This window comes from Lithobates pipiens, unplaced genomic scaffold, assembly GCF_037356315.1.
Source record: "Lithobates pipiens isolate NorthernLeopardFrog02 unplaced genomic scaffold, aLitPip1_a1.2 Scaffold_27, whole genome shotgun sequence".
NCBI lineage: Eukaryota > Metazoa > Chordata > Amphibia > Anura > Ranidae > Lithobates > Lithobates pipiens.
In genome coordinates this window covers 136,478,977-136,493,756 of record NW_027507788.1, presented here as the reverse complement: position 1 = coordinate 136,493,756, position 14,780 = coordinate 136,478,977, and the positions used below count along the sequence as shown (strand labels likewise).

The following is a 14,780-nucleotide window of genomic DNA, read 5'->3' as shown; positions in this document are numbered from 1 at the left end:
TAACCATGTTAATATAGATCAACTTCATGCAATGTCCAAACGATAGCAAAAGTGTGTATCATTTTAAGTAGTGTGGTCCTTGTATTCAATTCAGTGAACATTTTCAATGGTATATTGCCATCCACCACAAATCCTTATGCTGCTTGCAGTGATCCTGTGATCTTAAATGGTGTGTAAACACAACCCCCCCCAAGAAACAGACCCTGTTCCCTTTAAAGCATGTTGTACAGCACAGTGCATGTACAATGAGAGCATATTCATTTGGGGGGGGGGGGGGGGGGGCACAAGTGTGGTGATCTACTATTAACCACTTTCAGACAGGACCAATTTGCTGGTCAAAGACCAGACCACTTTTTGCGATTCGGCACTGCGTCGCTTTAACTGACAATTGCGCGGTCGTGCGACGTGGCTCCCAAACAAAATTGACGTTTTTTTTTCCCCACAAATAGAGCTTTCTTTTGGTGGTATTTGATTACCCCTGCGGTTTTTATTTTTTGCGCTATAAACAAAAATAGAGCGACAATTTTGAAAAAAACGCATTATTTTTTACTTTTTGTTATAATAAATATCCCCCAAAAATATATAAAAAAACATTTTTTTCCCTCAATTTAGGCCGATACGTATTCTTCTACATATTTTTGGTAAAATCGCAATAAGCGATTATTGATTGGTTTGCGCAAAAGTTATAGCGTTTACAAAATGGGGATAGTTTTATAGCATTTTTATTAATAATTTTTTATTTTTTTTATACTTGTAATGGCGGCGATCTGCGATTTTTTTTTTTTATTGTGACTGCGACATTGTCGGGGACCCATCGAAAATTTTTGACACATTTTTGGGACCATTGTCATTTATACAGTAATCACTGCTATATAAATGCAGTGATTCCTGTGTAAATGACACTGGCAGTGAAAGGGTTAACCAGTGGGTGGCAGTGTAGGGGTTAAGTGTTCCTAGGGGTGTGTTACTAACTGTGGGGGGGTTGGGCTTTCATTTAGTGTACACTGATCTCTGCTCCAATCACATGGAGCAGAGATCAGTGTCACTAGTTGCTAGTCAGAATGGAAAAATGTTGTTTATACAGCATTTCCTCCATTCGGCCGCTCCGTGAGACGATCGCGGGGATGCCCGTGGCGATCGAGTCCGCGGGTCCCGGACTCACGGGGGTCCCGACCAGCGCGGGAGCGCGCCGGCGGCGGCGCGCTCCCGATGGCAGGGCGGCATTGAATATTGGACGTACATGTACGCCAATATACCTGCCCGTGCCATTCTGTCGACGTACATCGTCGTGCGCTGGTCGGGAAGTGGTTAAGATCACATGAGCATCACAAGCAGCAATAAGGATTTGTAGTGGATGGCAATACAATATAAAATCTTCACTGGATTGAATACAAAGACTGTATTAAAATGATGCACACTTTTGGCATTGTTTTGGACATTGCATGAAGTTGATCTATATTAGCACTGTGTATGATGAGCACTAGTATCGCATGGATAGTGCATGTTTTATGTGAGGAAGAACCAATATAACATTAATGTACTTTTGCCAAAATAAATCCGCTTTCCATTTATTATACGCACGCATACCTCACTGTCTTTATGGCTGTTTCGTAACATTGCTCGATTACTTCTGCCTAACTTCCTGGACAGACTTTAGATCAGGACACAGGAAGGAGTTGGCCAGCTGATTGCATTAGTACACACCCTGCATTATCTACCCTCAGCTGGTCAACTCCTTCCTGTGTCATGACCTAAAATCTGTCCAAGAAGTTTAGACAGAAGTAATCGAGCAGTGTTTTAAAACCGATGTAAAGACAGTGAGGTAAGCGTGCATATAATAAACGAAAGAGGTTTTATTTTGGCAAAAGTACATTAATACTATATTGGTACATATGGGGGGTGGGGGGGCTGAAATTTTAGAGAAAAAAAAAAACGACCGAACAAAGGTGAACTTGGCCTTTTAAAGTGGTTTGTGAAGTCTCAAACCTGAGGTTTGATAATAGTACATAAAAAAAAAAAAAATGTTTTCTTTGGTCAACTTCATAGAGACACAGAGTGTGGGCTGCAAATGAAACTTGACATGGCTCCTACCACACAATTGCACACAAATGCCTTGACCAGCATGACTGCCACCACCTCCACATCATCCTCCAGCACAAGCTCCACTGTTGACCCCAAAGACAAACGAAGGTAGGACACTTTTTTTAACCTGCAAGTTATCTTACTGCTTGAACCTTTCTGCTAGGTTGATGGCATGCAGTAGTGTGTATTGCTTGACTTTATTTGCTGGGCATGCGTTTTGCTTTTGTCCATGTATACACCGGTTCAGTGTTTAATTCTCTGAAGACATTTTTAATTGTCAGATTCATTTGTGTTTTGACAGGATACATCTCTAATATAGTGTGACAAAATAAAACGTGTTACATGCTTCTTTGTTGACTATATAAACTACCTGACTTCATGCCTACTCTTAAGATAAGTGCAGGCTTAAAAGTATAGTGGTGTGACCCGTTCAGTACATGCAAATAAGTTTAAAGCGGTTCTTCACCCTAAAGGGGAAGTTCTGCTATTCTGATCCCTCCCCCCCCTCCGGTGCCACAATCGGCACCTTTCAGGGGGGAGGGGGGTGCAGTTACCTGGATAATCCAGGTAACTGCACACACTTCCGGCCAGACCGCCGCAGAACCCCCGCAGACGCCCCAACCCCCCCCCCCCCCGTTGTGTTCTGGGAAACACACAGTTCCCAGAGACACAGCGGGGGACCATTAGAGACGTGCAGCGCGACTCGCGCAGTAGGGAACCGGGCAGTGAAGCCGTCATGCTTCACTTCCCGATTCCCTGACAGAGGATGGCGACGGTGGCAGCAGCGAGACCAGCAATCGCTCGTCATCTGCCGCCGACATCGCTGGAACCTGGGACAGGTAAGTGTGATTTTATTAAGTCAGCAGCTGCAATATTAGTAGCTGCTGGCTTTTAATATTTTTTTTTTAGGTGCAGCTCCTCTTTAAGCTGAAACCCAGGCAAATAACTAAATACACAAATGAAATCCATATATGAGCGTTGTTTTGTCCAAAGGATTTTTTATTTTTCTCTGGCCAGGTCTGAGATTTACATAGCTCTGAGCTGGTATTTTTCAATGCCCTGTATAGCAGAGCTCAAACTGGGAGATTGCGAAACCTCACTAGAAGCCAGACATTTGTGCTACAGTGCACACGTGCCAAACAATTCTGATAGGAAGTAAGAGCAAAGTGGAGGAGAGACAGGTTCATCAGTCTGCTTTTTTTTCCTATCCAGTTACAGGTCAGGGTAGGGACAATACTTCTCGGGGCCCTTTCTCATGGCCGTTTAGTCTGGACTGAACATGGATGTGTAAACTGCATGTTCATCAAAAAAAGCATGACTGAACTGATGTGAAAGGACCATAGTGTTGGTTCATGGGGTTCCTCAGTCAGTTCTGCAAAAATCAGACTTTTAATAAACAGACACTTGTTTTGTCCAATGATCCAGCACCTTCCTCATCAGTCTTTGGGTCCTCTGCACCAGCTTGTTGTGGGCAGCCGGCTTTGATTTTTATGGCTTTACAGCCGGCCGCCCACTGTGCTTTGTGAATGGTCTCTCTGCCTTCTAAACACTGACCAGGAGGCTGCAGGCAGGGAGATGGCGAGGAGAACTTCTGTTCAATCGGGCCCGTCAAAACTGGGTGCCCTCATAAATACAAATTCTTTGACAGGTTAAACGGCTTTTAGGTAAATATTTCTTCTGTGTTTACTTCTTAGCCTGGAGTTAAACTTTCTGCTTTAACATCACAACTAATAAATGTTTAAAACTTTAGGTCGTATCAAACACCGGTCCGGGATGAAGAATCTGAGTCTCAGAGGAAAGCACGGTCTCGGCTTATGAGGCAGTCAAGGCGATCTACTCAGGTAAAATATACTTTTTTTTTTTTTTTTTTTTTTTTCTTTCTTCTACAGGACAACAAGCATACTCTTGGATGATTGAGTAATATGCTTCCCCCTTCAGATGATTGGACACTGACGGAACTTATTTGACCTCCATAAAATCCCACCCATTCCCAGCAATCCTTTTCTATTTTTTTTATTATTTTTGCAACTTCTATCCTTCTAGTGCTGCAAAATCAAAGTCCCCTTGTTGGCTTCTCCTGAAAGATTCCTACTCCCAAATACTGAGCTTTACACCACCCACACAGGCTGACGATTCTGTATCGTTCCCCTTGACACACCAGTGGAACCATACCCAGACCCTGCTGCAGAGAGAAGACTCGAGCCAGCTTGTAACTTCAGAAACTGGACTCCTCTGTAGCCTAAGTAGTGCCCCTGACCATTTTCATGGGGCAGAGGGGGGGGGGGGCACACAAGCTCAGGCACCCAGGTGACTGGCCCTCACCTGTGTCTTTGCTTTGACCATGCAGCTGGACCACCCAGCGCCTGATGGTTTAATTTAAATGGCTGTGATCCCTGTCCACAGCGCACCATAAGTATCTTGTTCCCCTCACTGCATAGGGTATCTCAAGTGTAAGGTGTAAGAGATGGGTGGCATAAGGGACTCTTCCAGACTGTGGGTCCCCTTTCTCAGTTTCCTCCCAAGCTCCCTTGAGTACCCCCCATCCCCCCCCCCCCGCCCCCGCGGGGGACCCTTGCAATCTCTGGTTCCTACATATGATCCAGAATCCAGGCTATATTCTTATGGACCCTTTTGGTCCTGCATTGTTTAGAAGACCTTCCCCCTGCTTTACAGTATTGTGTAGACAGTTTGGCAGATACCGTGCAACCAATTCCCAGGGTAGACCGCATAGCCATTCAAGTATTGGTCTGTGGCGTTGCCGTGTCAAAAACGCCTAGGGTGAATGCTCTGTTCACGGAGGGCATCTTTGTTGAGCAGCTTGGTTCTTTTATCATTAGTCACTGGTGGTTCTGGTGATTAATTTAGGATCAGTTCTCCCTGATCTATACTTCATCCTGTAATGATGCTACCTTGACAACTCCGTAAGATTGAGGTAAAGGGCATTTTTGTTGGTTCTCATGCCTCTAATTGATCCAGTAGGTCTTGGTTCTCTGACTTAACCCAGGTTTTTAGAGGTCACTCTATATCTGCTCCCAGACCTTATGTCACAAGGGCTGGTTCCTTCATACTGCTTTTCCGTTTCCAATTTTTGAGATTTTGGAATAACCGTTTAAGAATCAACCGGCGCATTGGCATCCAATAGTGTACATAAATGCGGAACGTGGTAAATCGATATATTTTCCATTCAAACTAATTACGCAACACGAAACCAGAACTGAAGCCACCTTTTTGCTCGAGGTGGTCTATCCCTTCTGCCTTAGCCAGGACGTCGTCCTACTGCCTTTGTTTGTCCCCTAAAATCCCTAGGGGGTTTTCTCTCTATCGTTTGGACGTGGTTCTTGCTGTACGAGTTTATATCTGTCACAGCCTCTTTCATGATGTCTGATTTGACTTTTCGGTCATCTTGGGGGTGCTTCCAGCAGATTTCCTACTGCTTATGACACCATCTCTAGTTGTATTAGGCAGGTTCTAGTTCAAGTCTTTTCTCTGTGGATAAGTAAACTCCTTATCCCGTTAAGGCGCATTACTAGATTCTGGGTCTTTTTAGCTTTAGATTTTCAAAGCTTCTATCTGGTCCTTGGTTCACACCCTTGTGAATGATTACTAGGTGGATTTTCAGGCCTTTGACACTAGCTTTAGTCACAGTGGTCCTGGCTACTGTTTTAGTTGGGTTGCATGACCCTTCATTATGTGACTCTTAATAGCATTTGTTTGCTGTTTGTCCACGTTTTTTTTTTTTTTTTTTTTTTTGTATAGTTGTTTTTATCCAAGTCTAGTAAAACCAGGATTTTTGACTTGTGCTGCACTCCAAGGAAAGGATTTACACACAAGTCACTTGCCTACCCCTTGTGGCCTTGTATTTTCCTATTGCATGCTTAAAATCTGAGGATTGGTGTGAATGCGAGAAGTTATATTGGGTTTCTTAAAGCTCTGCTTTACCAGTATCCAGCCACCTATAGATGGAAGCCAATTGTCTAGGGCTAGGCTGGTGTTCTTGCACAGTTCTTCCAAGAAACACATTTTACAGGCAACAATCAAATTTTTACTGCAAGCCCACTTAAGCTAGCTTTTAGTTGTGGCTTATAGTTTGGATTTTTTTAGTGTATGATCATTGTCTTTCATTCTCACTGTAATTAAATTTTCTTTTCAGGGTGTCACGCTCACTGACCTCAAGGAAGCAGAAAAGACACAAGTGAAGTCGGCGGATTCTGCTCAGCTATCCAGTCTAAAAGCTGGTGATGTTGGAGAGCGAGTTGAAAAGGATCAGCTCCAAGAAAACATGGTCAGTGTATTTAAAATTCCTATACCATTTTTTTCACTGATTGTAGACTTTGTGTTCAGGGACACGGTACAATAAAATGCTTGGAATCGCTGTAAATTCATGCCATTTTAGAATTTTATTCCTCTACAAACAGTCAAATGTAAAAAATTGTTTCACTGTAAGGTTCTCTGGTTTGTTGTATTTGACTACATTTTCTAAAGCTTTCTTAAAGCGGAGTTCCACCCAAACGTGAAACTTCTGCTTTAAGGCCTCCTCCCCAGCTCCTTTTTTTGAGACTGAGCTTTTGGGGAGGAGGCACGGAGCAGATACCCGATTTTGACAGGTACCTGCTCCCGCTGCCGTTCTGGTCACCTAGGCGATCAAAAGCCGAAGCTCTCCCTCCCAAAGTCTTCTGACTGTGAAGCTGCGAGCTATATTGGAGATGCCGGTGCCCCCGAGGGAGGGACCTGGGGAGAACACGGCACAGCTGAGTGCACCGCTGGATTGTGGAGACAGGTGAGTGGCTGTTCAAAGTCAGCAGCTGCACTTTTTGTAGCTGCTGACTTTTAATAAACAATATGACTGGATCTTCGCTTTAAGGAGTTTTGCTGCTCCTGATTTGTAACAAGAAAATCTTATGTAGGCTGAATGTGGAACTAACATTTTTTTTTTGCTATTTGAGAAGAAGCCATGTTCTAAAATATTTATATCCCTGTCCTAAGGTGCAAGAGATCTGTGGGTAGATCAGATCATCCCTCCTCATCCATCTGCCTCTTCAGCCTTAGCCGTGTGTAATTGCAGATCCTCTGAATCCAACACCCATTAAGACCTTGGGTCCAGATGCTGGAGTTCTGCTAATGCTGCTGACAGGCCTTCAGCATCAAAGTGTGTACCCACAACCGGTTGGGAATCTGGATTATTGTGCCTCTGTGGCTTTTGGATGCTCATGATACCCTCCTTTTAGCTTACAGACTATTTGGAGATGGCATCAATTTTGGCTTCCCTGCAGCTTGTTTTCTTGTGCTACTACTTGGACCTACCTTCGTTTCCTGCTCTCTGGGACCCCTGTCTTAATAAGAACTTGGAAGTTATTCCCTATATTTGTATTCCCTATCCTTCTCAGGAAAATTCTTTATCATTAGATGTGTATCTTCGGTATGCCTTCTCCCCAGAGGGGTATTCTGGGTTGGTGAAATTGGACCAGTTGCCACAGCTTACTCCCCTAGCAGGGTCATGATCCCTCAGGGTCTGCCAAAGGCACTGGTGATTGCTGACAGCACTAGACCTTATTACTGCCCCGTTGCCATTTTTGCTTGGTACTCCTATTGTGCAATCTCAGGCAACCTTCCTTGAAAAGAGTCAATTATTTCTGGACTCTGATATACAAAAGTTAGACCCTTCAAGATGATGCTGGCTGTTTCCTCCAGTCAGTTTTACAGATATCTAGTTTTGGTAACTAAGTCATCAACAAGCATGGCTGACCAGCTTCTATCCTCGCTAAAACAATTATTCTGCTTCCTGTTTAAGGGCTTGCTTTGTTTAAAGCTAGTTGTGCACTGATATGAAAATTCAGGATGCACTTAGATTCCCGAAATTGATGGTTTTTATAATAGGTAGGCACTTTAAATGATGGCGGGTGTATACTGACTCCTATTTAACATGAGTTTGAGCTACATCCCCAGTTATAACAGGGTGTACATAACCACATTATTTTACTTTTTACTTCCCCCTAAAATTTCAGTTTGTTTTTCAGTTGAGTTGTACAGTTTATAGGTCACTTTGACCCGGGCTCACCCCTCCCGTAGGCAGTTCACACTATCTTGTGCAAACCGCTGCGGGTGTCCTTAAAGTTTAAAGGCATCCCCAGTTTAGTTCACAGATCATAGTGCAAACTGAACTTGAATCGCATAGGTGAGAACACCCATCTGATCCGATTCTAGTGCGGGGGAAAAAAATGTCCCTGCACTATTTTCTGTGCGAAACCTGGTCAGATTTGGTGACGGGCATCTCCCTTTTGTTGACAACATTGTACTGTATAGCTAGGGCTAATGGCAGCTTTTGTACTGTACTATAGCCTAGCAAGTGTAACATTCTTTTTCTGGTACTGCCTCTGCTTTGTACTGTAAGCTGTGTGACAAAAGGACCAGGAACTCCTCTAAGGGTTCTAAGGGATAATGCACTGATGTTGAAGGATCCAGCAAGTTAAGGTTGGCTTTTCCTTTCAAAGACAAGATGTCTTTTGCAGTTCTGACTGCAATTGGAGTAACTCAGTCCATTAACCCTTTAATGTCTGCTCCACTATTGTGGCGGAGCACATTTTGAGTCACGCCAATGCATTGGAATATGGACTCCAGGGGGTTAAGGAACAGGTGTGAGATACCTGAAAGTTCTGCCAGATCAGCAGGCCCGGCAAGGGGGTTGTGTATTTGACACACTGTGTCTCAGATGCTAAGAAGGACTTGATCATTTAAGCCCTATGGCTTATACTTGGGCTAGTGCATTTTTGCAGAAGTCCGTGACTGAAATGTTAATCAGCCGAAGCACCAGGTGAGAACCCTTAGCCAGTCTGCGTCCCTTTCTGGGGTACGACTAGAATGGATAAGTACATCCAAAAGGGGTAAAGCTCTCTTTACCAGTAAAAGGAGGTTCAGACAGTTCTCCTTTAATCGTGCAGCCTCTCATATGCCTTAGTTCCCAGGGGCAGCACCAGGATCTTGAGGGCAGAAAGCCCATAAAGCAGAATGCTAAGGCCTTCTCGTGAAGGAGCACCCCCACTCATTCAGGTGAGGGGAAAGGTCCTGTGATTTCTCAAAATCTGACAGGAACAATGTTAAGAGCAGAGGGATTTCTGTGATTTTTCTTCTATAGGTTACATCTAGAGTTTCAAAAGCCCGGATGGCCCAGTCTGCTTTTGATCTGAGGGTCTGGGGTTCGGGTCCTGTTTGGGTGCTGCCTGTGGGGCCCTTGGGGCTGGTAATGCAGCAGTCTTTATGCAAGAGTGTCCGTCTCCTCAAAGAATGCTCCTAAGGTTCCAGAGAAAAAAAAGGGAAAAGTCTTTCTGGCCTCTGGATCAGCTGTTATCCCAGTCGGTGATATTAGAGATTCCCTTAGTGGACCAGGGTTTTTTGGCTCAAACCTTTTAAGCTCCCAGAGCCAAATAGAGGTAAGACCCATTCTAGATCTTGGAGATCTGAATCGGCACTTGAACATCCGATCCTTTCATAATTCGATCGGCTGTGTGCATCCTGCAAGGAGAGGAGTTGCATATCTCCATGTGCCAGAAACTTCTGCGGTTTCAAATATAAAAAAAAAATATTTCAATCGTGGCACTGCCATTTGGTTTAGCCACAGCACTACGAGTGTTCTGAAAGGTTCTGGCTGCTCCTTTAACCAGGTTAAGGGCTCAAGGCAATAACGTTCCTAGCCTATTAAAAGGATCTACTTTTAATAGATCATTTAGTCTGGTTGGATTCTCAGCCTAGGAAGATTTTTTTAAAACCATCAAGGAGATTACTTGGGGGCTGGTTATAGATACCATACAGAAGAAGGTATTCTTACCCCAGACGTGAATCTGTTCCATTATAGGACGAATTCAACTTATCAGGATAAAGGAAATTTCTTTCATTCGGCTGCAGGAGATTTTTAGAGGAAATGGTGACCTCCTTCAGGGCCGCCCCTTACGCGCAGTTTTATTCAAAGACTGCTTCAAGACACCATCCTGTCAGTCTGGAATAAATAGGATTCAGGCCTTGTTTTTTTCCAATACGCTTGGCTCCCAACAGGTCAGAGCCTGAAAAATCTTTATCCTGCAAGGTGTTAACAGATGCCAGCCTTCTAGGCTGGAGAGTGGCCCTGGAAGAAGATTCTGTCCAGGGGAGATGGTCCAGGTTAAAGGACTGCTATAAAGATGTAGAAGTACTCCTCATGCATCTAAAGTGCTTAAGTACAATAAAACATCCTCACAAACGTACACCAGGCAGTGTTAATTACTGTGCAAAATGCGCCGATTTGCACCAAATATTACTGTGCATAAATTTCTAACTATGTGCAAAACATACATCAAAGGTGCTTCATAATGTGCAAATATGCACAAATGTGCAATAAAATATATGTGCAAAAAAATTGCTATGTAAACTCAGATCTTACACCCACATAAAGAGATATTATATACGCCTCACTAGTACCTATATGTTAGTGCAGAATGAATGTGAGAAAATACTTGTATACTCTAATACGTATATGATAAAGTGCAGAGTGAATGTGCAAATTGAATTCCTTAGTAGTACCAAAAATGAACTAAAAAGATTTATGAACAAAAATAGCTGTGCTAATTACGTTTTTGCACATTCATTCTGCACTCTAACATATAGGTACTAGTGAGGAGTATAGAAGTATATCTCTTTATGTGGTTGTATGATCGGAGTTTACATATCAATTTTTTGCACATATATTTTATTGGACATTATTTATTGTACTTAAGCACTCTAGATTCATGAGGAGTCTTATACCCCTTTAGAGCAGTGAATTAATAGAAAATTGATTTGAGCGCACCATCATTTATAATAACTTTAGAGTGACAGAACACTTATATGGTTGCAGCCTAATCATTCAGGTTTTTTCTATTGTTGTTCCTACATATATACCATATCAGCGCTATTTATAACTAATATCCAGGTTAAAGGACCTTGCCTATCAACTTTATTGGAAGTTTCAGGCAGTACATCTGCCCATAGAATCTTGGCGGTCAGGTTATGGGACTCAGTCTGACAGAGCCACGGCGATGGCTTACATCGATCACCAGGGGGAGGCATGAGAAGTCGTGCAGCCCAAAAAAGAGGTGAATGTTCTAGCTTTGGCAGAACACAACACTCCTTGCCTATCGGCAATTTTAATATTTCAGGCGTACTACTTGAGACGCCAACAATTATTTCTGGGAGAATGATATCTTCACCCCGACATCTTCCTAGCAATATGTCAGATGGGGTACTCCGGACATGGACCTATTCGCATCCAGATTCATTAATAAGGTCGACAACTTTGTCAAAGGGGTCCACTAACAGACAGAACAGATGCATTAATCTTCCCAGGGGATCAGTTTTCACTGATCTATGCATTTCCACCAGCTCTGCTACTTCCGCGCCTTCTCCACAGGATTAAGCAGGAACAGAAGGAGATGATTCTGGTGGCCACAGCCAGGTCCCAGAAGATCTTAACTTATCAAGATCATAAAGAGGGCAGTAGAAGTCCTTTGGACTCTGCTATTATAGCCAGACCTTCTTGCACACGGTCCGGTATTTCATCCTACTTTACGGACAAGGAGTTTTTGACAGGTTTGACTGTTGAATCCCACGCTATAAAAGATCGTGGGTGATCTCCTTCAGTAGTGTCTACTTGGACTAATGCCAGGAAGCCGGCTTCCAGAATCACTTACTATAGAATCTGGAAGGCATAGGTTTCTTGGTATCGATCCAGGGGTTTGCACCCCAGGAAGTATGTCAATAGGCAGGATTCCTGCATATGGGATCTGAAATGAAGCTGGCCTCGACTTTTATCAAGAGCCAGATCCAGGCCTTGTCTGTCTTTTTCCTATGGCCTCTTGCTTCCCACTCTTGGTGCGTAGCTTATTCAGGGGGTAACACGGTTTATCCCCCCATCAAGGCACCTTTAAATCCTTAGGATTTAAAATTGGTCTTTTCGGCTTTGCTGAATCAGCCATTTGAACCTTACGAGAAATTCTCTTGGTTCTTTGACAAAAGAGAATCTTTTTTGCTTGCCAATTCTTCTGCTAGAAGAGTAGCAAAACTAACATCTCTCTGTCATGTGAGAGCCATTTCATCATGCATAAGGATGAGGTGGTTTTGATGTCCTCATCCTGAATTCCTACCAAAAGTGGTAACAGGTTTTCTTTTAAACCAAGATATTATTCTTCCTTCTTTCTCCTCAGAAGCCTTAATCTGGGGAAGAGAAAGCACTACAGTCTCTTGATGTAGTAAGAGCGATCAGAATCTATGTAAAGGTGACCGCTCAGGTTCGCAAAACACAGGTTTTGTTTGTACTGCCAGTATGTCCAAGATATGGACAGGCAGCGTATTCTTCCTTCTCATATTAAGAGCACACTCATCCAGGGTGATTAGGGCCTTTTGGGTGGTGCATCATCAGACCTCTAGGGCTCAGATCTGTAAGACTGCAACTTGGTCTTCGGTGCAGACATTTATCTGATTTTATCAAATCGCTATTAAGTCATGGGGATATTGCCTTAGGACACGGCATACACTGCAGGCTGCAGTATGAGTCCTCTGGCCTCCTGTTTCCTTGATTCTGTCTCAGTTGCCATCGCTATGGGACATCCTACATGGTTATTACTATGGCTCTGTGTCCCCTGATGTAAGAAAATAGGATTTTTAAAACGGCTTGCCTGTAAAATCCTTTTCTTTGATGTACATCAGGGGACACAGAGGTCCCTTCCTTCTTATACACTTTGATTGCTTGGCTACAAAACTGAGCACTCCCAGTAATTGGAGGGGATATATGGGGAAGTTCACTCCTTAAGGGGCGTGCCAGTGTCCAGCACCTGATACGCCGATATAACCCACATAGTTATTACTATGGCTCTGTGTCCCCTGATGTACATCAAAGAAAAGGATTTTACAGGCAAGCGGTTTTAAAATTCTTTTTATCTCTGGAGTTAATCCTTTTTAATATATGCCATGATTCTATTGGCTTTGCTTGCAGCAGCTTGGCATTGCATGCCATTGCTTAGTCTGTCTTCATACTAGGGCTGCAACTAACGATTATTTTCATAATCTATTTAGTTGGCCGATTTTTTTTTTCTATTAATCATAACCTTAAAAGTGTGGTGTATAATTTAGTTAATATTTAAAATTTAATAAATAAAACATGGCAATGTATTCATAAATATATCTATGCAGTGGTAAATTAAAAATAACTATATGGCTAGGGAGCAAAATCTCTAATCTATCTTGAGAATAACAGAGAGAAGAGATATATAAATGTATATACTATTAGAGGTTGAATCTGGTAAATCTAAAAAAAAATTGTCAGTTTTTCAGACAGAATTGTAATATAATATGTACGACAGACTCCCTTGTCATAGGCAGATGATAAAAGCTACCTGTGCTTGCTGCCATACAAAAAACAATGTCTTCCTTCAACAAAATAAAATAAGTTCTCAGGCACTTAACATGTATGGACGGTGTCCTGAGCTGTGTGCTGCACTGTATTTCCTTACATGTTAACAAATACATACTGTATGCAGGCCAACTAATCGGCTGATCGATTATGAAAATAGTTGCCAACTATTTTCATATCGATTAGTTGTCGATTAATCTATTAGTTTCGACCCTAACTAGAACCCCCCAGGTCCTTTTTCCATCCTAGATTCCCCCAGAGGTTCTCCCTGTAGTGAGTAGATTGCATTCATGTTTTTTTTCCACCTAAATGCATTACTTAAAATTTTCTGCTTTAATCCTCATTTGCCATGTGGTTGCCCACCCCTTTAATTTGTTTAGATCCTCTTGCAAGGCTTCTACATCCTGTGGCAAAGCTATTGCCCTGCTTAAATTGGTATCGTCCGCAAATACTGAGATTTGGCTGTTTATCCCATCCTCCAGATCATTTATGAATAGATTAAATGGGATTGGTCCCAGGACAGAACCCTGGCGACCCTACTTTCCACTCCAGACCATCCTGAGTACTCCCCATTTATCACTACCCTCTGAACTCGCCCCTGTAGCCAGCTTTCAATCCAAGTGCTCACCCTTTGGTCCATGCCAACAGACCTTAGTTTGTAAACGTTTATGGGGAACTGTATCAAACTTTGCAAAATCCAGATACACCATGTCTACTGGTCTTCCTTTAGATGGCAGCTCACCTCATAGAAGGTTAATAGATGGGTAAGAACAATTTTTCTTGAATCCATGCGGATTACTGATAACCATACAGTTTTCATTACTAAAATCTTGTATATAGTCCCCTAACTGGTTTGTAGTTCCCAGGGATTCATCTTGGTCCTTTTTTAAATATTGGTGCTACATTGGCTTTTCTTCAATCAGCTGGTACCATACCAGTCAGACTGTTCGTAAAAAAAAAAAAAAAAAAAAAAAAAAAAATTAAGAACAATGGTCTGGCAATTGACTAGCCGACCAGGATATTGGCTCTTTTAAATGTATTACCCATTGGGATGCATTGGCCAGTAGTCTTGTTTTAATATTCTCTTAAAGCACATCCATTTTTCCTCTGTGTTCTTTGTTCCTAGGATTTTATCCCATTTAATATCTTCTAACAAGGAGCGTAGTTTATCAAGGTTGGCTCTTTTGAAATTCAGTGTCCTTGTATTCCCCTTATGTTTCCCATTTGTGTGATTTATACTGAAATGTTTCTTATGTTTCCCCGTATTTCCACACCTGTGATTTAGGTC

At 42.7% G+C, this 14,780-nt stretch overlaps 1 protein-coding gene across 2 annotated transcripts in view; it reads left to right on the top strand.

Moving 5' to 3' along the window:
* Positions 1–14,780, top strand: part of PPP1R12C (protein phosphatase 1 regulatory subunit 12C) — a 192,161-nt gene that overhangs the window by 137,814 nt on the left and 39,567 nt on the right. For both annotated transcript variants that reach the window (XM_077457528.1, XM_077457527.1), the window contains 3 exons: positions 2,047–2,190; positions 3,833–3,923; positions 6,233–6,364. In XM_077457528.1, the coding sequence (XP_077313654.1) occupies positions 2,047–2,190; positions 3,833–3,923; positions 6,233–6,364 (367 nt within the window). The remainder of the gene's footprint in view (positions 1–2,046; positions 2,191–3,832; positions 3,924–6,232; positions 6,365–14,780) is intronic.